This window comes from Pituophis catenifer, unplaced genomic scaffold, assembly GCF_029215685.1.
Source record: "Pituophis catenifer annectens isolate HBS135680 unplaced genomic scaffold, rPitCat1.0.hap2 SCAF_3, whole genome shotgun sequence".
Lineage (NCBI taxonomy): Eukaryota > Metazoa > Chordata > Lepidosauria > Squamata > Colubridae > Pituophis > Pituophis catenifer.
In genome coordinates, this window is record NW_027256883.1 from 102,383,021 (window position 1) to 102,407,427 (window position 24,407).

Consider the following 24,407-nt stretch of genomic DNA (forward strand, 5'->3'; position numbering starts at 1 on the left):
GTGCCGGCGGAGACGGGCTTGGCTCCTCGTTCTGCTGCGATCCCGAATCCTTGCTTGGGATCCTCCCTGCTGGGTGCTGGGCTTCCTGGGAAGCCCCCTGCGCCTTTGCTGCCTCGGAAAGAAGAAAGAGAAAATGAGTCTGCGGAGGAGGAGGAGAAGGACAGGCGGCTCTGGAATGTGCATATCCAGGGAAGAAAGGATTTTCAGGTGGCAGCGCAGGCTGGGACCAGCCACTGCCTGAAATGCAATGCACTTATCCCGTGGCTTGCATAAACCGCTCCCGCCTCTTTCAAAATAGCCACCTGGCACTTCCCTTGGGCGCTCAGGGCTGGCAAGAAGAATTGGGGGGAGAGGCAGGTACCCTGGCGGAGACAGGCTTGGCTACTCGTTCTCTCTCCTTCCCTTGCTTGGGCTCCTCCCCGCTGCCGCCTGAAAATTCTGTATCAGAACAATTGTTTAGTTTATTAGCTTCTCCAGATTTTTTCATTCAATCTCAGGCTGCTGAAACCTCCCCAAAGGTTCCTCTGAGCGGCCCTCACAAACTCCCCCGCGCTCCCTCTGCCCCATGCCAGCGAGGCCAGGAGACGCTGTTGCTCAGGGCCCGAGCCCTCCAACCAACAGCCGGAGCCAGGCTGCCTCTCCCTGCATGTTGCTGTGGGTTTCCCCATGGAGAGGGCTGACTCCCTCAGCCGGAGGCCAAGAGCGGGTCCTCCAAGCAGAGAGCAGGTGCCGGGCCGGCCGGAGACGCCCCCCTTCGCTCTCTGCTCGCCGGGCTGGGCAGCGGTCCAGCCGGGGCTGCCTCGGGGAAGAGAGCAGCGTGGCTGGGGTCCTGACGCTCCCTTGCTGGGTCAGAATGCAGCGCGGAGGAAACCCAGGATCCGCTGGCAGTGCGGATGATTCCCACTTGTGGCGATTGTAGGCACCGAGCCCGATGGCGGGAGGGGGCAGCCAGGGGGAAGGGAGCCGAATGGGGTGGGGGGGTTGGGACGGCCGGCACAGCCACAACTCCAGCTCCTTCAGTCGCGGGTTGCAGGCACCCTTTGGAACAGGGGTCCCCAACCTTGGCAACCTTAAGATTTGTGGACTTTGAGAACTCCCAGAGTTCTCAAAGTTGCCAAGGTTGAAGAGCCCAGCCCTGCCTTGGAAAGGCCCGTCGTAAGGCAGGCAGGAGGGTTTGACTCTTACGAGCCTCCACTGCTGCAAGGGGGCGGAGCTGCAGTCCTGCTTGCACCATTCATTGCAAGCCTCAGCCGCCCGCCAACCGGAGAAGGCAGGCGGGCCTGGCTGGCACCAACCGCGGCTTCCTCGCGTGTTTCCCTGCACCCTCTTTTGACTGGGTGAGCAGCATGGACAAAAGGCTGCTGGTCCAGACTGCCTGGGACTGTGCAAGTAGTTCGCGCGGGCAGGGAGGGAGGGAATCCCTGGCTTACCTTGCTCTGCTCCTTTAGGAAGTGACCGCCAGGATTCCCTCTTTTGGCACGCGCACCAATTGCTGGTCTTTGTGTGCGCGCCAGAAATCAGACCAGCTGGCCAGTGCACATGCACAATCTGGAAACAGGAAGATCATTTTCCTGAAGTGCGCATATGCAATGGGCGGCTGCTCTTCCAATTTCCGGCACGCCCATGCAAATGAAAACCAGATGACCACCGTAGTGGAACCCAGAACAACAACGGGTGATGGCTCCGTGTGCCCGGAGAAATGGCTCTGCGTGCCACTTCTGGCACACCTGCCATAGGTTCACCAACACGGCCCTATACTATCCTGGACAATGGTTGTCCAATCTTTTCTTGAAAACCTCCAGCGTTGGAGGACTCAGAACTCCAAGAGGCAAGTGATTTCACTGATTTATTGTTCTCACTGTCAGAAAATTCCTTCTTAGTTCCAGGTTGGATCTCTGTCTGATGAGTTTTCACCCATTGCTTCTTGTCCTTCCCTCAGTTGTATGATTTACCCACTAGATACCTTATCTTTGTTGCTCTTCTCTGCACTTTTTCTAGGGCTTCAGCATCTTTTTTGTATTGTGATGGATGCAATATTCCTAGTGTGATCTTACTATCTTGAGATCTTGATATTGTCTGTTGATGCAGACTGCATAATTTCCTTGTTTCCTGCCTTTTTGCTCTGTGTGCCCTGTATGCGCTCTGTGATTTGCCTGATGATATTCCTGCTGTGTTGATTTATCTGACTATGCTCCTGTTTGCCTCTTTTATTTACTGTAAATATATTTATTTATATAAACCACAAGTTCTTGTCAGTGTCTCTGATTCTAGTTGGATACAATTCAACTAGAATAGCTGTGCAATTCCCTGACATTACCATTCTGTCGTTTCAATTCCTAAGGGAGGAACCCTGCCCTCTAGGATTAGTTCCTTACAGAGCTAGCCTCAGGGCAAACTCCTCCAATTTTGCAACATTCTCAAAATACTGTAGAGTTTTTTTAAAAGGAGGCTCCATTTTTTAAGGAGGTCCCAAAACTGCACAAACAATTGGAGCCTCCTTAAACATTGGAGGCTCCTTTAAAAAAAACAAAAAACTTTACAGGATCTGAGAATAGAACCTGTTGCAAAATCAGAGGAGTTTGTCATGAGGAGCTCTGTGAGGAACTGATCCTACAGGGCTGGGTGCCTTCTCAGAAACTGAAACAACAGAAAGTAAAGAGAGGGCTTAGGGGAGACCTGATAGCTGTTTTCCAAACCTGAAGGACTATTACAGGGAAGAGGGGGGGAATTTACTGTCTATAGTATTTGGGGGCACAATAAGAAGCTATGGGTGAAATCTTGTCAGAAAGAGATCCAACCTGGAAATAAGGAGGAGTTTCCTGACAGTGAGAACGATTAATCAATGGGACAGCCTCCCAAAGTTGTGGGTGTTCCATAGCTGGATGTTTTCAAGAAAAGATAGGAGAATCATTTGTCCTGGATGGTATAAGAACCCTGCCTTGGGCAGGGGGTTGGACTAGAGGATCTCTGAGGTCCCTTCCAGCCCTATGATTCTATGATTCAGAACCAAACTATGGTCTGTAGGAAGTTAGCATCCACCCCTCTCCTAGAAGAATGAAACATTTTAGGAAATATTAAAAAGGCAGAATATTATATTTCCCTGGATGAGAAATGGAGAAACATGTTTTAAAGACAAAGCAGCTCCCTGCCTCCCCCCACCTTTGTCAATGGGCCATCATCTGCAACACAATAGGACGCATCTAGCAACAGAAACTCACTAGCAATAGAAACTCACCACATGGCAAGGCTCAAGCAAGCTTGAGAGACAATCTACAAAGTTAGCTAAGACCCCTGCCCCCTGGAAGTTTGACAACCAATCAGGAAACATTTCTTATACAGGAACAGGAAACACTATACCCAACAGAGGGTATAAACTCAGGCACTAAGCATCTTGACCCTTTTGGTTCTTCACCCAACATCTTCAAGCATGTGATTGCCTTTTCTGTTCAGTAACTCAAGCCATGTGATTCCGGTCCACCATTAAACCATCTTTCCAAGCAGTCTCCATGTTTCCAGTGTCTTTTTCCCCACTTGTAACTGAACCCAGAAGGATATTTCTTCCAACAGGTCTCAACCTAATATGAGAGTCATTACTATACTCACGCTTTGGTGTAATTCAAGATAAAATCGACACCCTTTTCACTGTCAAATTGGATGTTGCGAGGCAATTCCTTATGAGATTTGGCATCTATGTTCAAAGGAAAACCTGGATGCCATTCTGCCCATCTAGTTAAAAATAAGAATTATTTAATAGAACTCTGAGTGATTTTCAGGACTAAAACAATAAAATATCTAAAAATATTAATATATTTCAGATCAAGCAAACAGTTATCAGTTCTTTGTTTATATACTGTAAATTGTTTTAAAATCCAACTTGGAGAACTCTGGGGAGGAAAAATTTGGAAATGACTGGCAACTGAGATGGATATAGATAACTATAGAAGAATGGCTATCCAATTTCTTGGAATGCATGTTGGAATGTATTTTGTATTGCAACAACTACAGAAGTGAGGGGTCCTTGGTGCTCTCTGAGCTTTCTTTTTTTATTTGCAGATGTTTCATTATCCTAACTAGGTAACATCATCAGTGCAAGTAAGGAGTGTTGTTTGCTGTCATTTTATATTCTGTGACTTGCCTATCTATGTGGGTGGAGGTGGTCTTGGAAATTCTTTGGTTGGGTGGTTTTCTAATTAGTTCTGGACTAATTATCTGGATCTTCTGCTCCTTGAACTCCTTGCTTGGCTCTTGTTTTGCCAAATACACTTGGGATTTCTTGCCGTGCAGCTTGGGTCAGTGGTGAAATGTAAAATTTGTTACTACCGGTTCTGTGGGCGTGGCTTCGTGGGGGTGGGTAATATGACTGGGTGGGGGTGGCCAACTTTTTTTTTTTTTACTTTTAAAAGCATTTTTTCTACAACCTTAAGAGGTTGCAGAAAAAAATGCTTTTAAAAGCCTCTGACAATCCCAGCTGAGCCGCGCAATCATCAGAGGCTTTTTTTTTTTAACTTTTAAAAGCATTTTTTCGGCCGAAAAGGTTGTAGAAAAAATGCTTTTAAAAGTAAAAAAAAAAAAAGCCTCTGATGATCGCGTGGCTCAGCTGGGCATGGGGGGGAGGCTACCGGTTCTCCAAACCACCACCTGCCATCGCTACTGGACCGGGTGATCCGGTCCGAACCAGGAACATTTCATCCCTGGCCTGAGTGCAGACAGCGCTGGGCTGGAGTAATTGCAGCCAGAGGCTGTTTGAGGGTTTGTTCTCACTCTGTTTTGAAGTTTGCCAATAATGTATTTGGGGAGATTTGGAGCAATAAAGGGGCTGTTTGAACTGCCAGCTGTTTGTGTTATCTCTGTGCCGTGCCCTGTGTCATCACAGTAGCTTTCCCTTATATAGTCTAGAGTTTACGATCCTTCATACTTTCAACAATGGAAGCATTGATTCACCCAAATGTTATTAATATGGAAAATATTGTTAGATATAAAGATATTTTGAATGAAAAGGGCGTACTCAAAACTAAACAAGAAATGAGTGAGCAAGGGATCAATATATCAGACAAAGAACATCTTGAGGAGGAGGAGGGGAGAAACCGACCGAGGCGGTGAAAGGAATGTGTGGGAGAAAGAGCAGATAACCAGCAGTTCGCACATTTCAAGACCTAAAACGTCTTCTTGCCAACAAACATTGGAAAGAAAGCAGATTAGATAAATGCAACTTTGGGAAAAGAACGCCGACGGCACAACGAATACTAGCTACATCAAGGTAACTCCGTTTGCATCCCTGGGGATACTTTTTTACCTCAGAGACTGTATATTTATCGGCCATCGAAAGGAAGGGAAGAGCCTCGAGCCCTCCAAAGGCAAAAAGATTATAAGACTTGAATCTGAGACTCTTGGTTTCTAATCTGAGTCATGGAGTCACGGAGATGAATTTGCAATCTGGCTCCCAGCTGCCTGTGCTCCCCTGGGTCCTAGAGGCCTTCCCACCATCTAAGGTTGTTTGTTGCCTCGTCACCTCAGCTCTACCATGGTGGGCTAGCTAAGGCAGCTCAGGGATGAAGAAGCCAACGTCCGGAACAACCGTAAACTTGGATGACCCTTAATCTTAATCTTAATCTATGGACAAGCCCAGTTGTGGTTTACTTGAAGAGTGAATCAGAAATTTTAGGATTTGAAACACTACTAATCAAGCTGAAGGTAGACGCAGAGAAACCCACTAAGTTTATCACCATTCTTTGCAGTGGGAGTTCCTTCCGGGAAAACTTTCAGCCAAATTGTTTTTTAATCTTCATTTTCCACACCACTGATAAAACAACTATCCTGGCTAGAGATTGTCTTTAGAAAGAACTAGAATTTACTCCCATGTATTCCCATTCCAGGTTATGATCCTGAAATCCTGAAAGGGGCGAAGAGACCCCGGCTCTCTTCGCCCCTTTCAAAAACACTGGCGGGAAATGCGCGGAGCCAGCAAAAGTTACAGTTCAGTTCAGAGAATGCTGAACTGCCAGAAGATCGTCCTGTGAATTATCTCAGTGTTCATATCTTCATGGATTTCTGTAATCAATTAATTTCTCCATATATCCACTTCCCTGTCTCGTGAGAGTATTAGCCAGAACAGATTCTGAGGAAATTACATATGGGGCCCAGCAATTCCAGGCAGCTGGCTCAGACTTCCCCGAGCGGTGAGGAAGGTGAGGACGGAGGAGGAGACGGAGGCTTCGGAGGACCTCGCCAAGCTTTGAGGGGTGAGTTCCCAGTGCAGGGGAACTGCAATTACTACCTGGACCTGAAGGACAATCAGCGGGGCCTCCTCCTCCTCCTCCGCCACCGCCAAACCATCAACCCAGGACCCGGACGTGGCGGGCGTGGTGAGGCCGGTCTCCCTGGGGGGCCTCTGGGCCTCCAAAGCGGCCAGGCCATTGCCTTGCCGGCTCGGGGCCTCATCGAGTTCCGCAATACTTTGGCTAGGCTGATTGACAACTACGACGATGCCGAAGATGAGGTGGGCAGAGGAGGAGGAGGAGGCGACGGAAGAGGCCTTTATGGTGAGTTTCCCGAAGGCACCTCCATTGTGGTGGACTCCAAACGCTTCCTCTCTGGTGTGGGCTGCAACAAGCACGGCGTCTTCCTGCAAGACAGTGAAGTGAAGCCGTCTTATCAAAACGCCTTCACTGTCCCTAACAAAGCCGGGGTGAGCTCAGAGGAACTTTTTGCCATTACGCCAACGAGATGCGAGATATCCATTTGTTGCTGGATATATTAACTTTATCCTGAGAGGATGTGTATGTTTGTGGGTGTGAATGGGTTAGGGATAGGTTAGAATTTAATTATTAGAATTGAAGGAACGGGTTTGGAGTGGCTGGAATTAGGGAGAATGAGGGAGCTGGGGGCAAGGAATGGAGTCCCCTCTGCTGAGTGTAGAAGCAGAAGCAGATGGGGGCTCAGATGGGAACCCCGGTTCGGTATGAGTGGGATGCCTTGCTTGCCGGGTAGGTGGGGGGCCACTGAGGTGGGGAAGGGGATCTAGGGGGATGGAGAGCCAGAATGAATGTTGGGCTTACCTTGAACGTTCCATCTATGTGTACTGCGGGAGAGTCCAAGCGTGGGTTCATCTCAGTCAGATATGATGTCACTGAGTTGGAATTTCTTTGGCCATGCCTTTCTCCTTCTGGCCGAGCCTCAGTTTTCCCAACGAAACCGGAACCAGGGAAGACGCCATCCGTTGGAAGAACCGACCACTCCTGGACCCCGGACCAGCACAAGCCAGGGTGGGATTTGGACTCTCCCACAGTGCACATAGATGGAACGTTCAAGGCAAGCCCAATGTTCAATCTCCTGTGCACTGCTTGGAGAGTCCGAGGGTGGGATATACCCAAGCTAAATTGATGTAGGGAGGGAAACAGAACAGTCCAAGGTCCCCTCGGCTGGCAGGACTCTCTGTAAGACACGCCTCCCAAACGCCGCCTCAGCTGATGCGAACTGGTCCAGCTTGTAGTGCCTCACAATGGTGAGGGAGAAGTACAAGTCATGGCTCTGCATATGTCCAGAATGGATGCTTGTGTAAACCATGCAGCCAAAGTAGCAGCACTACAAGTAGAGTGCGCCGTGATGCGCCATGGCACTGGACAAGCTTGATGTTCATAAGCTAAGGCAATACATGCCTTGAGCCAATGACCAACAGTAGATGGTGAGACCTTTTTCCCCATCGACATGGGCTGGAACAACACGAACAAGGCGTCCGTTCGCCGAAAAGTGGCCGTCCGTTTGACATAATGCCGCAAAGCCCTGCGCACATCCAGCGTATGCCAGCACTTCTCCGTCTGATTCCTGGGATTAGGACAAAAGTCTGGTAGAACAAGTTCCTGTACCCTGTGGAACCAGGAATTAACTTTTGGCACAAATGTAGAACCTAGAAGTGCTGAAGACTCCCCAAAACTGTCCCCTAAGCAAGTCCAATGGGCTCAATATTTTAATCGGTTCAATTTCACTCTCTAACATTTGCCTGGAGGGAAGAACATCCTTGTAGATGCCCTCTCTCACATGCCGCAATACAATAGTGCCCAAGAGACAGTAGTGAATTCCATCATCCCATCAAAAGAGAACAGAGTGCTGGCCATCACTCGACAACAAGCAGCATCCCGACTGGATCCAGCCCCGAATGTAGAGCATCCTCATTGTGGATTTGCCTGAAAGCGCAGGGAATACTGTAATCATAGACTGATTTTCCAAGCAGGCATATTTTGTAGCATGCCCGAAGATTCCCTCCACCTGGTCCCTGGTGAAGATTTCGTGCAGCATATCTGTCACCTGCTGGAGTCCAAAACAAATAACACCCTAACCCTAACCCTTATCCAGCAGCCTGCACTCTCAAAACAAGTGCATGCTGGGAAGCCAGACTCCATTCCCTTTAGAATTTGGAGAAGGCAGAAGCATAAAGAAGAATCCATCTTAGTCTGTGGCACATGTTCATTCAAGGACAAACCCACATCCCACACACAGCATCGCTGGTGAGATTTAAATTGCTTGTATTTATTAATTGTTATGTTCAACAGTAACTTAATACTGTTTATCTTGTATTTGGTTCTCATTATACACATCCCTATTTTCCCCAGTTTCACCATATCATGTTCTTTCAATAAAGCATCCAGATCTACACACTAGGAAATCAAGGGGATTCTAGAGTCCCAATACCGTAGGCGAAAACTGCAATATTTGGTGTTGGGGAGGGTTAATCCCTTAGCCAATGCAGAATGGGTGCCTGGAATAGAAGTGAAGGTGGCTAGTTCAGTGTGCAGATTTCATGTCAAACATCCAAGTTGTCCCCAGGAGAGGAGAAGACAAATATTGTCTAATGTGATGTGTACCTTTGTGTTTATTTTCTAGGACTATCATTTCTCTGGAGGATCAGCATGTCAAAGTTGACTTGCTTTCATTGTTGCCTGCATTAAATTCCAGCACACAGTTTGCCAAACAGAAACAGAAGGGTGGTTGGTAAATTACTAGGGCAAGGGAAGGCTAAGGAATGCATGAGAGCATCCTGCCAATGGAGAGGAGATACCCACCAAGGCCACATTCTTGGAGCTACCAGCCGATGCAGTTTTCCCACAACAAAGATATTGATTGCAATTGGTGGACAATGAACTATGGGCAGCCCAGGGTAAAAATGGGTTTTTACCTATGTGGGTTTTCATGGGAAAACCTCAGAGCTGATTTTGCTTCTGCTGTGCCTAAATGGATCTTTCAGTAAAATTTTACTCTTGGTAGTTCCTATGTGCCAGGAATCTCTTTTTTTTGTATGTGCCAAATGGGACGGTTGACAGTCCAATTCATCATTCATCCAATCTGCCAATTCTAAGACTATAAAATCCAGATCTCCTTCAGATTTCTGCAACAGCCCTTCTGTTTTCCAGCCAAACTGCTTCTTTTTCAAATTTGCCAGTAACAACATAAATTCCAGTCCATCCAATTGTAGGTCTGGCTTGGCTGCAATTGTTTGCAAGGTCTGGCTTGGCTGCATTGTTTTCATTGGGTATCCTCTTTAAGTTGATTTGAAACCCTGGCAATTTTATCAAGCTTTTTACCAAAGTTTTCAATTTTAGCTTGTAGATTAAAAACCATTTTTTTCCTGGAGGCAACCCACCAGATTTTATCTTTAAATTGGTGCATAGTTTACATTTTTAATATAAAGCGGATGCTCCTATATCTGAGCTTACACAATCAAAGAAAACAATTCCTTTCAAAGACAAAAAAAAGTTAAATGTATTGTAACAAAATAGCCACAGTGAACATTAAAATGATATTTCTCACAATGAAGATGTGAAGAAAAATATAAGTTCCATCTAAAAATTTAGACCAAAGACCAAAGTTTTTTACGAGTTAAACCCTGTTGTAAAATCCAATATAGATGTAAATCCAATCTGGTCAGTTTCACTATTCAGAAAGTTGCCAGGGAAAGCTAAAGTGATTCACAACTAATTAAGAAATCAAAGAAAGTTGACTTTAAAATCAGCAAGGGGTTAACATAAATCAGTCTTCAACCAGTCAATTAACTTTTACAAATAAGAATCAAGGATTTCCGGCGGTGACGTCAGCGCAGCTGGATCTAGAGAACGGGGCTCCGTTCTTGAAAATCCAGGATTCCCACCTAAGAACCCGATTTTAGGCACTATTGATCTTGGAGAGATCAATAGAATAAGGAGGAATCTCCAAGGACCTCGGAGGGAAGGCAATCACTCCGAAGGTTCAGGAGAAACCCCCTAATTCCGGACGGGAAAAAAACAGCCATTTTGGCTGGCTCGAGGCGTTGAAACCGCACAGCAGGGAGGCGAAGATCAAACCAAGGAATCGCAACTGTATCCAGTTTAATTTGGAATCGATCGAGACAGAAACGAGTGAGTAAAGCACAGCAACAAGTGTATCAGAAAACGGAAAGCAGAGAAAGTGTGACCCCAAAGAAAACAGAGAGCGGCAACTGAAGACAACAGGGCGAAGGAAACTGACAGGCGGTGACTACGCGAAAAAGAGGGAGACTGTTTAAGAAGAGAAACTTTAAAAAACTTTAATAAGAACCTACCAGACTTTGGATTTGGACTGATAAGAGAAGGAAGGCGCTTGGACTTCTTTGAATAAAGAATCGTAGAGTGACAGACGAAAGTATCCAGAAAGGAAAAGACAGGAAGACAAAACAGCGAGAGTGAAAGTGAGAGCGGCGGCGCCATTGAAGCGGCGAGAGTAAGTGAGAGTGGCGCAACAGAACGGCAAGCAGAAAAGCGGTGATTTAAGACAACAACGGAGGATTTAATATGTGGACTAACTGACTAACTGACCAAAAATTAGTGTATGGACGGTATTAAGGAGACGAAATTTGGACTATGATTTTTGGCAACCATGACTCTGGTGACTTGAAAAATCTGAGAGACATTAAGGACTTTATAATACAAGAAACCTGACACAAGAACTTTTTGCATGTAAGAGTGGAAAAGAATTACATAGTAATTGCTGAACAACTTTATATTTATGCTTGATTAATCCTTTTAGTAAGTGCAAACTCTGATTAACTTTTTTGTGATTGTGTGACTCTGAATAATTGATATTTACTTAATTAAGGATCGTTTAGGAATTAATTAAGATTAATAGAATTTTTAAGTGAACAGTAATACCTGAATAATTTAAGTAAAATAAGACTAAATATTTAATCCTTATTTACATATTTACACCAGCAACATTTGATGTGATAGATTTGACTTAACAGATTGATTATTTTATTATATTATCTATATTAAGATTTAATGAAGTGTTAAAACCCTAAGTTTTTCCCCTTATCTCCTCTACTTTATCCTTCCTATTTCCTCATTAGAATATATAAGAATATATAAATTATATCGATATATTTAAATATTTAACTATTCATTAGGGTGTTAAGTGCTGAGAATACATATAGAAACTACAGATTAATTAACTTTGGAAGATTTATATGATATAGGCTCTAGACACTATTATTGATTATTGATAAAAATACTACCACAAGTAACAAAATTGAAAAACAAAAAGACTGCTTAATTATATGAAACTCTGGGAGAACCTATTAAAAAGAATTAACATGACAAGCACTGGTATAACCACCATAACTAAAACAACCAAAAAAATAACGCCAACCCAGTCATCCTCTATGGCTTCTCCAGCTCAACAGAGATCTATAGACACAATGTTAGGAATGGAAAAAGAAAAGACAGCTTCCATTTCTAGCATGCATAATATTCAATTAGCCCTGGCAATGATACAGGAAACGATGAGTAAGACCCAGGAAGCGATCTCCAACAACCATGGGGAAACAAGACAAAATCATGATGCTCTGAAGTCTGATGTCGGAAAGATAAATGACAATATACAGAAAATGGATGACAAGATAGAAAAGATCCAACAAAATATTGTCAAGAATGAACAAAGGATCCAAAAGACGGAAATTAAAATGGAACAGACGATGAAAAAAGTAGAAATGTTGGAACATCAACAGCTGGCAAGCAGCCGAGAGACGGAAGACTCACTTACATTTCTGGAAATGGAAAAAGCATCATTTTATTTAAGGTTCCAGAATATAACGGAGGCCAAAGAGGAAGACCTGGGAGAGATTATGACGGAAATCTTCGCAGAAGCATTGCAGAGAGATAAAAACGACATAAGAAGGGATATCAACGAAATCTACAGAGTGCATACTAATTATGCTCGTAGGAACAAACTCCCAGAAGAGGTACATGTCCAATTTACGAAGAAAACAATAAAAGAAGAGATATACAGAAAAATGAGGGAGGAGGCGTTGTACCACAAAGGGAAAGAAATAATAACACTAAAGCAAATCCCAAGACGTGTGAGAGACCAGAGGAAAAACTACAGCTTCCTCACATCACAACTAAATAAGCATAAAGTGATGTTTCGTTGGCTACTACCAGATGGCATTTTGATCTCATGGCAAGATAAGAAAGTGAGGATAGACAACCTAGAGGGAGTCCAAAATTTTTTTGATCAGTATTTTGTCATGGAAGAAGAGCAAGAAACCAGAGAGGAGTCGGAAAATAAGAGCCAGGAAGAACAATTTATAGAAGGAACGGAAGAGGAACAAGAGGGAAGAGAGAAACTGGAAAGAGAAAAATTGAAGAGAGAAGGAGCAAGGGGAAAAACACAACGAATAACAAGGAACACAAGCAAACAAAAGACAACTAATAAATAAGAAGGAAGATGGAACAGGAAATAAAAATGATTTCAATAAATATAAACGGATTGAACGCCCCAATTAAAAGAACACAAACATTTGCTAAACTATATAAACTGGAGATGGATATAATTAGTCTACGAGAAGTTCACATCAAAAAAAGCCATCAAAAATATTAGAAAACACAAGATTAGGAAACCTTTATACTTCACTATCAGATAAAAAAAAAAGAGGTATTGCGGTTTACATTAAGAAGCATCTAAAAACAAAACAGATTTATGCAGACGATGAGGGAAGAATCCTAATGATTGAAATACAAACAGAGTCCAAAACAATATTATTGATTTCGATCTATGCACCAAATGAAAACCAATGGGCCTTCTATAAAAATGTACACAATAAAGTAAAAGATTTGGACTATGAAAACATTTGCCTTGTAGGTGACTTTAATTCAATTTTGGATACTGAAAAAGATTACAAGAGCACCAAGAAAAATAAAACTAAGAAAAAAACCCTGCCAGACACTTTCATGGAAATGGCGCAAAAGCTATGCCTACAAGATGCATGGAGAGAAATAAATAAGGAAAAAAACCAGTATACGTTTTATTCTAATCCACATTTATCTTGGTCCAGGATAGACATGGCCTGGATGACAACAGATCTTAGAAAAGATTTGGAAGAAATAGAAATATTGACAAACATATGGGCAGATCATAGCCCACTAAAAATAATTTGGAAAGGATATCAAAAGAAAAAGAGAAGGATGATGAATGTCGAAATCTTAAAAGAGAAAGATTATATACAAATGATAGAAAATGAAATGAAAATTTTCTTCGAGATTAATTGTAAAGAGCAAACCTCTCTCCAAAATCTGTGGGACACGGCGAAAGCTTACATAAGAGGTCTGACAATAGCATATTCGGCGAAGAAAAATAAAGATAAACAGCAGAAAAGAGATAAATTGTTCAAAGAACTTAAGGAACATGAATACAAACTACAAAATGAACCACAAAACAAAAAAGTCAAGGAAAAAATAGGTCTGATAAAACATGAAATAAATCTGATTACACAAATAGAAATAGCTAGGAAAATTAAATTAGTGAAACAAAACTATTTCGAATATGCTAACAAGACAGGCCGATGGTTGGCATATAAATTGAAGAAAGAAAAGGAAAAACGGACCATACATCAATTACAAGACAACACTGAAGAGATACAATACAGGAATATGGACAAAAAGAATATAGCAAGAGCATTTTTCCAAAAATTATATGAACAGGAAGAACTCCCGGAAAAAGGCATTAGACAATACCTAAGAGAAGCTGAGATTAAAGAATTAATAGAGACACCTATTGGTTAGGCCAATTTCAATGATAGAACTTATTGAGGTGAGGAATAAACAGAAAATAAATAAAACTCCGGGACCGGACAGAATACCAGCAGAGTTCTATAAGAACTGCCAGCATTCAATAGATGAAATCCTGCTTGAAGTATTTAATGATGCAATCATGGAAGCCAAAATTCCAAACTCTTGGACAGAGGCTATCATTACGCTAATACCTAAAGAAGAAGCAGATACAGATTCAAAATTATAGACCGATATCTTTGCTGAATGTGGATTACAAACTATTCACATCAATCATCACAGAAAGAATCAAGAAAATAATTAAAGATTATATACACCCGGACCAAAATGGCTTTATCCCAAAGAGACAGTTAAAAAATAACATGAGACTAATAATCGACGTATTAGAATATTATGAATTGAACATAGATAAACAAGCGGCCTTAATTTTTCTAGATGCCCAGAAGGCATTTGACAATCTTAACTGGAAATTTCTCACTCTACAATTGGAAGCCATGAAATTTGGGGATAAATTCATAAATATGATAAAAAGAATATACTCCTGCCAGACAGCGAAAATAACAATTAATGGTGACTTAACAGAACAATTCCCAATATTAAAAGGGGTGAGGCAGGGATGTCCCCTGTCCCCCCTATTATTTATACTAGCCCTGGAAACCCTCCTAAAAGAAATCAGAAGAGATAATGAAATAAAAGGCCTAAAGATCAAACGCGAAGAGTATAAACTCCAAGCCTTTGCTGATGATATTGTATTCATTACAGAACAACCAATAACAACCGGCACCAAGTTACTAGACAAGATAGAGAAATACGGGAGAGTAGCTGGGCTCAAAATTAACAAACAGAAAACAAAAATATTGACCAAGAACCTTACCAATCAACAAGAAAAACAATTAGAAGAGAAATTAGGCATACAAACGACAAAAAGTGTAAAATACCTAGGGATATGGCTGACCAATAAAAGTTCATCAATTAGAGAAGATGATTACGATAAATTAACAAAACAAATTAAGAAAGACTTAGAAATTTGGAAAAAAGTTACAGCTATCTCTTTTGGGAAGGATCGCCTCCATTAAAATGAATGTGTTGCCTCGAATACTATTCTTCTTCCAAGTGATTCCAATAAAACCGGGGAAGAACTTCTTCAAGGACTTTAACAAACTAATTGCAGACTACATATGGCAAGGGAAGAAGGCAAGAATTAAACTAAAGCACCTACAGGACTCAAGAGAGAGAGGAGGATTGGCATTGCCCGATTGGGAAATATATAACAAAGCATCAGCATTAATTTGGATCAAGGAATGGATGGAACTCAAAAACCATAGACTATTGAATTTGGAAGGATTCGACCTTCAGCGAGGATGGCATGCCTTCCTATGGGAGGCCACAGACAAAAGGCATGAATATTTTCAGAAACATACAATCAGACACGCATTATACCAGACATGGCAGAGTATCAAAAAGGCACATTATAACAAAATCCCGGAGTGGTTGTCAACAATGGAAGCCCAGATCTATCCAAATGCCATGGACTATAACAAAACAAAAACTTATAAAGATCTGTTAAACAACAGGGGGGAACTAAGAACGAGGCAAGAACTAAAAGAGATGGGTACAGACATTGACTGGTGGCCGTATGCACAAATAAAATCAAGATACAATAAAGATTCGGCTCAACTTGAATTCCAAAAAGGTCAAACTGAATTAGATAAAATTTTGCAAGGGACACAGGACAAATTGATCAAAAAAATTTACAATTACTTACGAGGATATAAATTAAAAGAAGAGGTAGTGAAAGAAAATATGATAATTTGGGCAAAAAAAATCGGTTATAGTATTCAATTAGACAAATGGGAAAAACTATGGAAAAAAAAATATAAATTGACAATGTCTGTACCCTATAAAGAAAATCTCTATAAAATGTTTTATAGGTGGCACTTGCCACCAGCCAGATTGGCAAGAATGTTCCCCGGCACGCCATCAACATGTTGGAAATGCAACCACCACAAAGGCACCTATTACCATATGTGGTGGACCTGCCCAATGGCAAAACAATATTAGCAAAGGATCAAAATACAAATAGAGAAAATAACACACCAAAAGATAGAACTAAGACCAGAAATCTTCCTACTAGGCATAGTGAATGGACACTACGAAAAAGAAACAACATATTTAATTATACATATGATAACAGCAGCATGAATATTATACGCGCAACACTGGAAGAGTAGTGATATACCAATACCAGATAAAGTAATCAATAAAACTATGGAATGTGCAGAATTAGATAGACTCACAAAGGAATTACAAAACAGGGAAGAACATGACTATTACTTAGTATGGGAAAAGTGGTATAGTTGGTTGAAAGATAGGAAAGAGATGAAGCAATAGAAGTAAACAAAATGACCAAATATAGTATGATGGAAACAAAGAACAGACATAGGTCTGCTTTTTATTCTACAAAAAAATAAAAAAAATTTGAGCTGCATTATCCAAAAAATAAAATTAGAGAAGTTTAATTGATCTATCTATCTATCTATCTATCTATCTATCTATCTATCTATCTATCTATCTATCATCTCTCTCTCTCTCTCTCTCTCTCTCTCTCTCTCTCTCTCTCTCTAACTGTTCTGACCTAGGCTCCCTGAGAAAGCTTAAATCACATGCTTAGTCCCATAAAACCCTCTTTTATTTAAACAGCTATGTATTATGGTCATTCACAGCCCGTAATAATTCACAAACTGTGAAGAGACCGACAGATGTCTGCCACAGTCTTTCAAGGTAATGCTGATAAGCACCCATCTTTATCTCCCTTGAAACTCTGCCAAAAACCTAATTGCCAATTAGTTTTGCAAGGCCAAACAGAGCACAGAGTCAAATGGAGCTTCTCAGAGTTTGAACCGACCAGAATGAATAGATTGCTTCCTGCAAAGGCTCACGTCCGTTTGCTCCTCTCTTATGTCTTATGGGAGGGGCCAATCATCTCCAAGCCTTACTCCCAAGTCACTCCTTTTATCTTAACTGTTCTTGCCTCCTGGCAGCTCTGTGCATGCGCACACTGGGAACAGACTCCCCCTGTTCTTCTGCCTTGCTGATGTCAGATTCCAGAGGCTCCGGAGGCAGCACATAACTACCAGATGGCCCTGGCCCCCTCTCTGCCTCTGACGCAGAGCCCTCATCCGAGCCTTCCCCAGACTCCAGGACTGGCCCACATTCCTCCCCAACCTCCTCACTGTCCGAATCTGCTGCCAGCTCTGCTGGCCACTGGCGGAACACAACAGTACCTACCTACCAACCTACCTACCTGTACTAATCCCAAATAACCGGAGTATGTCAGTGTGCCATATAATCTGCAATATTAATTTGAAATCCACCCAATCTCTTCTCAGAGATCTGGGCAGATATCCCCATTTGTAATAGCCGATTATCATTTTGTCTCAGTGTGGTTGGCAGGTTTCCATAACAAAATGAGCAGAAGTGATTGGTGGATGTAATGGACTGTGAGTGGTCCGTAGGGAAAGGGGAAATTAACTATGCTTGCTTTTGTGTGGGAAACCCAGAGCTGGTTACACTTCTTCTGTGCCAAAGTGGTTTATTTAGTAAAGTTTATACTCTTGGTTTAATAATGTCCCAGGAGTTTTTCTGGATTCACCAACTGGACAGTTGACATTAAACCAGCATATCCCTGTTACAGCCTATATGGACCCCACCAGAAGGCTGGCAGTTTTGAGATGTTGGCAGCTGACAAAGGAATGGAAGGGGGCACGGCAAAGCCAGGGGAAGCCTCCCCTCGAGAAACCCCAGTTGTGGCCCAAGCCGAAACCGGGATGCAAGCAGCCGGCGCACATCCCAAACAGAGAACTGATAAGCTGGAGAAGCAACTTGTGCTCAAAGGGGAGAAAGCAATGGAAGGAGCCTATTCTGGCCTCAAGGGCCAATGGGAGAGCCACATGGGGAAAGCAGCAGAAGCAGAGGACCAACTGGTCCCTCCTGGAGTCACAGTGACCCGGGGGAGCAAGTGAAAGGCTAGGCAAGCAGCCGAGTGGGATAACCCAACCAAATGGAAGTTTGCAGCTGCAGCTCACAGTCCATCGATGGAACAGCTGAGGGAGAAGTTTAGCAGGCTGGAGGTTCGAGGAGCCACCTCACCGAGGGCAGCGATCATAGGAGTTTGGAGCTGCCTACCCCATCTCCTCCTCTCCTGCAGCCAATGGTGCTAACCCCTACTGGTGGGGCAGGGGCCAGCACACACAACCCCAGCGGCAACCAGAAACCCCCATTCAGGCACCCCTGGCAGCAGTAAAGTTTTCTGCCTCCCCTAGCAGTCCAGTTCAATGGGCAACCTGATAACTTGGCCTACTTCCTGACCTAGGTCTAGAACTACATGGAGTGCCATGGACCGATGTACCCGGATGAGCACACCCGGATCAATGCCATTACATCTAACCAAGAGGAGAATGCAATGAGATGGCTGGTGTCTCTCTACTATAAGGAACTGCAAGATCTGGATGCTTTCATGCAGGTTCATAGACCCTACAGCAGCCTGGCATGCAGAGGTCCGTATCTACTCCCTACGGCTGGGCAAGCAACCAGTGGCAGAATACACCCAAGATTTCCAAAGCCTGGCACCTCCTCATCTGAGAGATTGGCCCGAGCATATGCTGTTTTACCAATTCTGGGAGGGGCTGAACAAAGAGCTATATCACAACTGCCTGTCCTGGGGGGGTGCTCCGCGACACCTGAGCATAGTACCAATTAGCCACAAATGTGGAGCTCTACTTCATGGAGTACCAGGAGAACACTGCACATGAGAACCGGCCCCACCGAATGCCCAAGAGATGTCCAATGTGGGAAGGAAGGCCACCAAACAGCTGATTGCCTCGTGCCATGGCCAGCATCTGCACCATGAGCCCTGGCCCAGCCAAAAACCACCCGCAAAGCCAAAAGAGAAAACACAGGCGGCTCAATAGGTCATGCTAGGTAGGTTTCTCCCCAATCCAGCAAAAGGGAAGGAATTCTGACACACGAGAAGCCCGGCTTGGTCTTCTACATGAGCAATATTGAAGAGAAAGATGACCCAATGGTTAAGGGTCACCATCATCCTTATGACGACCTGGGTGGAGTATTGACCGAGTCAAAATTCATACAGCTTATTTTCCCCAAATTTAATTTATATATTTCAATTTCTGCCATTGTATTCCTTTTCTACATTTCCCTTTTTCATCTCTATTTTATATTTAATATATAATCAATATTGCCATCCGCCCTAACCTCTTAATCTTAATCTTATTTAACTTCATTCTTTTATTTCTCCCTTTATCACTTATATTTTTCAATATTTCTTTATTCTATTGAAACCCTTTAATTTACACTCAATCATTTTGATATTCCACACTTATTTCTTAATATTCATTGTTTTCTACAGGTGGACCAGATTATCATGTCATATTTCCTTATTAATTATTTTACCATTTTAACAATACATTTCTTCAAGTTTAATAATAATAATAATAATAATAATAATAATAATAATAATAATAATAATTAATAAATAAATAAAGCTGACCAGAAACTAACTTGGAACTGGTTAAGATCAGGAGTACTGAAAAAAGAAACTGAAAGCTTTATTTTGGCAGCTCAAGAACAAGCCCTAGCCACAAACTGTATGAAGGCAAAAATTCAACATGTTACCACCAACAGCAAATGCCGCCTCTGCAATAAGAAAGATGAGACAGTCGACCACCTAATCAGTGGGTGGAGCAAAATTTCACAAACTGACTACCTACAACGCCATGACCGTGTTGCTAAAATCATTCACTGGAAATTGTGCCAGAAGTTTGGATTTGAGTACAGCAAAAACCACTGGGAACATCAGGTTGAGAAAGTTTTAGAGAATGAGAAACTCAAGATCTTGTGGGACTTTAGGATTCAGACTGACAGGCACTTGGTCCACAACACACCTGACATAACAATAGTTGAAAAGAAAAAAGTATGGTTCATTGACATTGCAATACCTGGTGATGCACGAATTGAAGATAAGCAGCAAGAAAAAATCACAAAGTACCGGGACTTACAAATTGAAGTTGATCGACTGTGGAAAAAGAAATCGTGTGTTGTCCCGATTGTAATTGGAGCCCTCGGAGCAATACCCAAAGGACTACCCCGCTATTTAGAAATTCTAAATTTGCAGGACTTGAACATTTTGACTCTACAAAAAACCACCTTACTTGGAACAGCTTACATCCTCCGACGATACCTTAACAGTTCCTAGGTCCTTGGTTAGGACTCGAGCTGCTGAGCTATTAACCAGCCTCAAAGGCTGTGAATCTCACTAAAGATTAACCAATAAATAATAATAATAATTTTATTTCTATACTGCCCTTCTCCCGAAGGACTCAAGGCGGTGTACAGCCTGATTAAAAGCACAAAGACAGACAAAATTTAAAAATAATTAAAATTATTAAATAATTGGCTCAATTATAAAACACCAAAATTTAAAATCCCACATTTAAAACCAATTAAAATCTTTACATTGATAGCCTGGCCTGGCGGAACAAGGTTTTGAGGGCACAGCGAAATACACGGAGGTCGGAGATCTTACGCATTTCTGGGGGCAGTTCATTCCAAAGGGCAGGGGCTCCCACAGAGAAGGCCCTCCCCCTGGGTGTCGCCAGCCGACATAATTTGGCCGATGGCACCCTGAGGAGACCCTCTCTGTGGGAGCGGACTGGCCGGTGGGAGGCTACTGGTGGCAGAAGACGGTCTCGAAGGTACCCAGGTCCAATGCCATGGAGCGCTTTAAAGATGGTAACCAACACCTTGAATCGCACCCGGAAGACCACTGGGAGCCAGTGCAGCTCGCACAGGAGGGATGTCACATGGGCACAATGAGTTGCGCCCATAACCACCCGCGTGGCCGCATTCTGGACCAGTTAGAGCCTCCGGGTGCTTTTCAAGGGGAGCCCCATGTAGAGAGCATTACAGTAGTCCAGTCGGGAGGTGACAAGGGCGTGAGTGACCGTGCGCAAGGCGTCGCGATCCAGAAAGGGCTGCAACTGGCGAATCAGGCGAACCTGATAAAAAGGCACCCTGGCCACGGCCATCATATGTTCTTCTAAAGACAGCTGTGCGTCCAGGAGGATGCCCAGATTGTGAGCCCTCTCTGTGGGGGGCCAAGACTCACCCCCAATAGTCAGCGATGGCACCAGCTGACTATATTGCGACGCCGGGAACCACAGCCACTCAGTCTTGGAGGGGTTGAGTCTGAGCCTATTTCTCCCCATCCAGACCCGCACGGCCTCCAGGCAGCGAGACATCACATCAAGGGCATCGTTGGGGTGGTCTGGGGTGAAAATGTGCAGCTTAGTATCATCAGCGTACAGGTGGACTCTCACCCCAACACCACGGATGATCTCATCCAGAAGCTTCACATAAATGTTGAACAGAAGGGGCGAGAGGACCGACCCTTGCGGCACTCCCCATGCAAGGCATCTCAAAGTTGACCTCTGCTCCCGTCAACATGAACTGCGAGCGGTCGGAGAGGAAGGAGGAGAACCACCGCAAAACGGTGCCCCCTATTCCTAACCCCCTCAACCGCTGCAGCATGATACCATGGTCGATGGTATCAAAAGCCGCTGAGAGATCTAACAGGACCAGGAACAACCCCTGTCCCGAGCCCTCCAGAGATCATCCACCAATGCGACTAATGCCGTTTCTGTGCTGTACCCCTGCCTGAAGTCCGACTGGTAAGGGGCCAGATAGATAGCTTCATCCAGGTGCCTGGGCAGTTGTTGTGCCACCACACTCTCAACAACCTTCGCCACAAAATGAAGGTTGGAGACCGGATAATTTGTTAATTCAGCCGGGTCCAGGAAAGGCTTCTTGAGGAGGGGCCTCACCACCGCCTCTTTCAAGGCAGCGGGAAAGGCACCCTCAATCAGAGAAGCACTTATTTGTTTTCCACATCACCATTTTTTATCTTATTCCATTTAAATTTCATTTAAATTTCCTTTCACCTTCTAAATAAATCCCTTCTGAATAAATCATTTTATATTTCACAATTTATATCATCATTTCCAATCATCTTCCCCTCTAAGTAAATAATTTCAAATTATCATTTTACATTTAAATAAACCTATCATCCATTTCCATTTCATTTAAATTTCCTTTTCTAAATAAATCATTTTATATTTCACAATTTTATCATCATTTCCAATCATCTTCCCCTCTAAATAAATAATTTCAAATTATCATTTGATAATGATTATTTGAGAAAAACAGTCTGGAGGAACAGCGGATAGGAAAGAAAGGCTCTGAAAGTGAACAGGTGGCAAATGATGAGGAGAGTAAACGTGAAGAGGGCGAACCTTAGATCAGCAGAAGAGCACCAGGGGGAGCAGAAAAGGAGACGATCAGAAGATAAGTGAGTGTTCCAGAAGCTGGGAAAGAGAGACGAACTGAATAAGAGATTCTGTGTTTATCCCCACAATTGCTGCTCTAACGGAAGTAGAAGTGTGGGCAGGCAAAAGTAAAGAACGCACCAGAGTGACAGGGCAGATTGAAAATCGCCATTTTGAAAATAAGGACTAACTGATTACCACCTTTTGAGTGAGATTAAAACCTCAAAGGAAAGACTATATTTGAACTTTTTTTTTTAGATTTTTATTACATATATAAACACACAAAAAACACATACACATACAAATGTGACAAATACGACATTAATACCATAAATGACATCTAAACGTAGTGTCTGATTTTATCCGACATCAATAACCTAAATTCCTCAATATATATTCCTTCCTCTCGCCTTATATAACGATATTATTTTTTAATCTTTAATTATGGGTTGTTATATCTTATTTGGTACAGAATTTTATTTTACTCTTTTAGGATCCTCTTTTGGTTTTGTTTTTCCCCTCTAACCATTGATACCACCTTTGCCAAACCAGGTAGTAGTCAGATTCTTCCTTTCCTTGAATTTCCTTGGTGAGTCTGTCCATCTCAGCACATTCCATGACTTTAGATATTATTCTATCTTGTGTTGGGACTTCTTCCAATTTCCAATTTTGTGCATAAGTGATCCTTGAGGCAGTCAAAATATGTGTGATCAAGTATATTGTTTCTCTGTCGTAATTACTTGTAAATATGCCTAATAAATATGTTTCCGGTCTTAGTGGTACTTTTTGGGCTGTTATTTGTTCCAACTGGGTTTTGATATTATTCCAGAATTGTTTGGCTTTGGGACACGACCACCACATGTGGTAGTATGTCCCTTTTTGTGCTTTGCATTTCCAGCAGAGTGAAGATGTATTGGGGAACATTTTGGAGATTCGTGCCGGTGGGAGATGCCATCTATAAAACATCTTGTAAATATTTTCTTTGTACGGTACTGATAAGGTTAATTTACTGTTAATTTTCCATAGTTTTTCCCATTTGTTTAATTCTATAGGGTATCCAAAGTTCATCGCCCACGTAATCATATTTTCCTTGACTATCTCCTCCTCTAATTTATATGCCAGTAAGAAATTATAGATTTTTGTTATTAATTTCTCATTGGGGCCCAATAAGATTTTGTCCAGTTGGTTTAGTTCTTTTTGGATTCCAAATTTCTCCATATCTGTTTTGTGTCCGGATTGTAATTGTAAGTATGGCCACCAATCCATTTCAAGCCCTTGAGTTCTTAGTTGTTCTATTGTTTTTAGTTTTCCTTCTTCATTTAAAAGATCCTGATATGTTTTCATTTTATTTGGGTCCATTGTATTTGGGTAGATTTGTGCTTTCATTGTAGAGATCCAACGTGGTATCTTATCATAGTGAATCTTTCTGATTTCGTTCCAGGTTTTGATCAGGGTATTTCTCACAATGTGTCTACAGAATTGTTCTTGTTTTGTGGGTTTGTCTTCCCATAAGTATGCATGCCATCCCTTTGTCAAGTCGAAACCTTCCAATGTTAATGTTCGTCTATTTTTCAATTCAATCCAATCCTTTATCCATGTTAATACTGACGCTTTGTAATAAATCTGCCAATCGGAAAGTCCCATTCCTCCTCTATCTCGTTTATCCTGTAAATGCTTTAATTTGATTCTTGCCTTTTTTTTTCTGCCATATGTATTTTAGTATCATCCTGTCCAAATCTTTAAAGTATGTTCTGCCCGGGTTTACTGGAATCACCCTGAATAGGTACAGCACTCTTGGTAGAATATTCATTTTGATAGTGGCAATTTTACCTAAAAAAGATAACTGGAGTTTTGTCCACTTTTCCAAGTCTTTTTCTACTTGTTTAGCCAGTTTAGTATAATTATCTTCCTTCAGCGTCGATATTTTGTTGGTAAACCATAC

General features: G+C 42.6%; 1 protein-coding gene and 1 pseudogene across 4 annotated transcripts in view; one reads left to right on the forward strand and one right to left on the reverse strand.

The window, feature by feature from the left end:
* ALOX5 (arachidonate 5-lipoxygenase) overlaps positions 1-24,407 on the reverse strand; it is a 200,435-nt gene that overhangs the window by 131,640 nt on the left and 44,388 nt on the right. For all 4 annotated transcript variants that reach the window (XM_070940865.1, XM_070940866.1, XM_070940863.1 and 1 more), the window contains exon 4: positions 3,604-3,726. In XM_070940865.1, coding sequence (XP_070796966.1) covers positions 3,604-3,726 — 123 coding nt within the window. The remainder of the gene's footprint in view (positions 1-3,603; positions 3,727-24,407) is intronic.
* Positions 6,131-6,768, forward strand: LOC139313888 (transcriptional regulator protein Pur-beta-A-like; annotated as a pseudogene).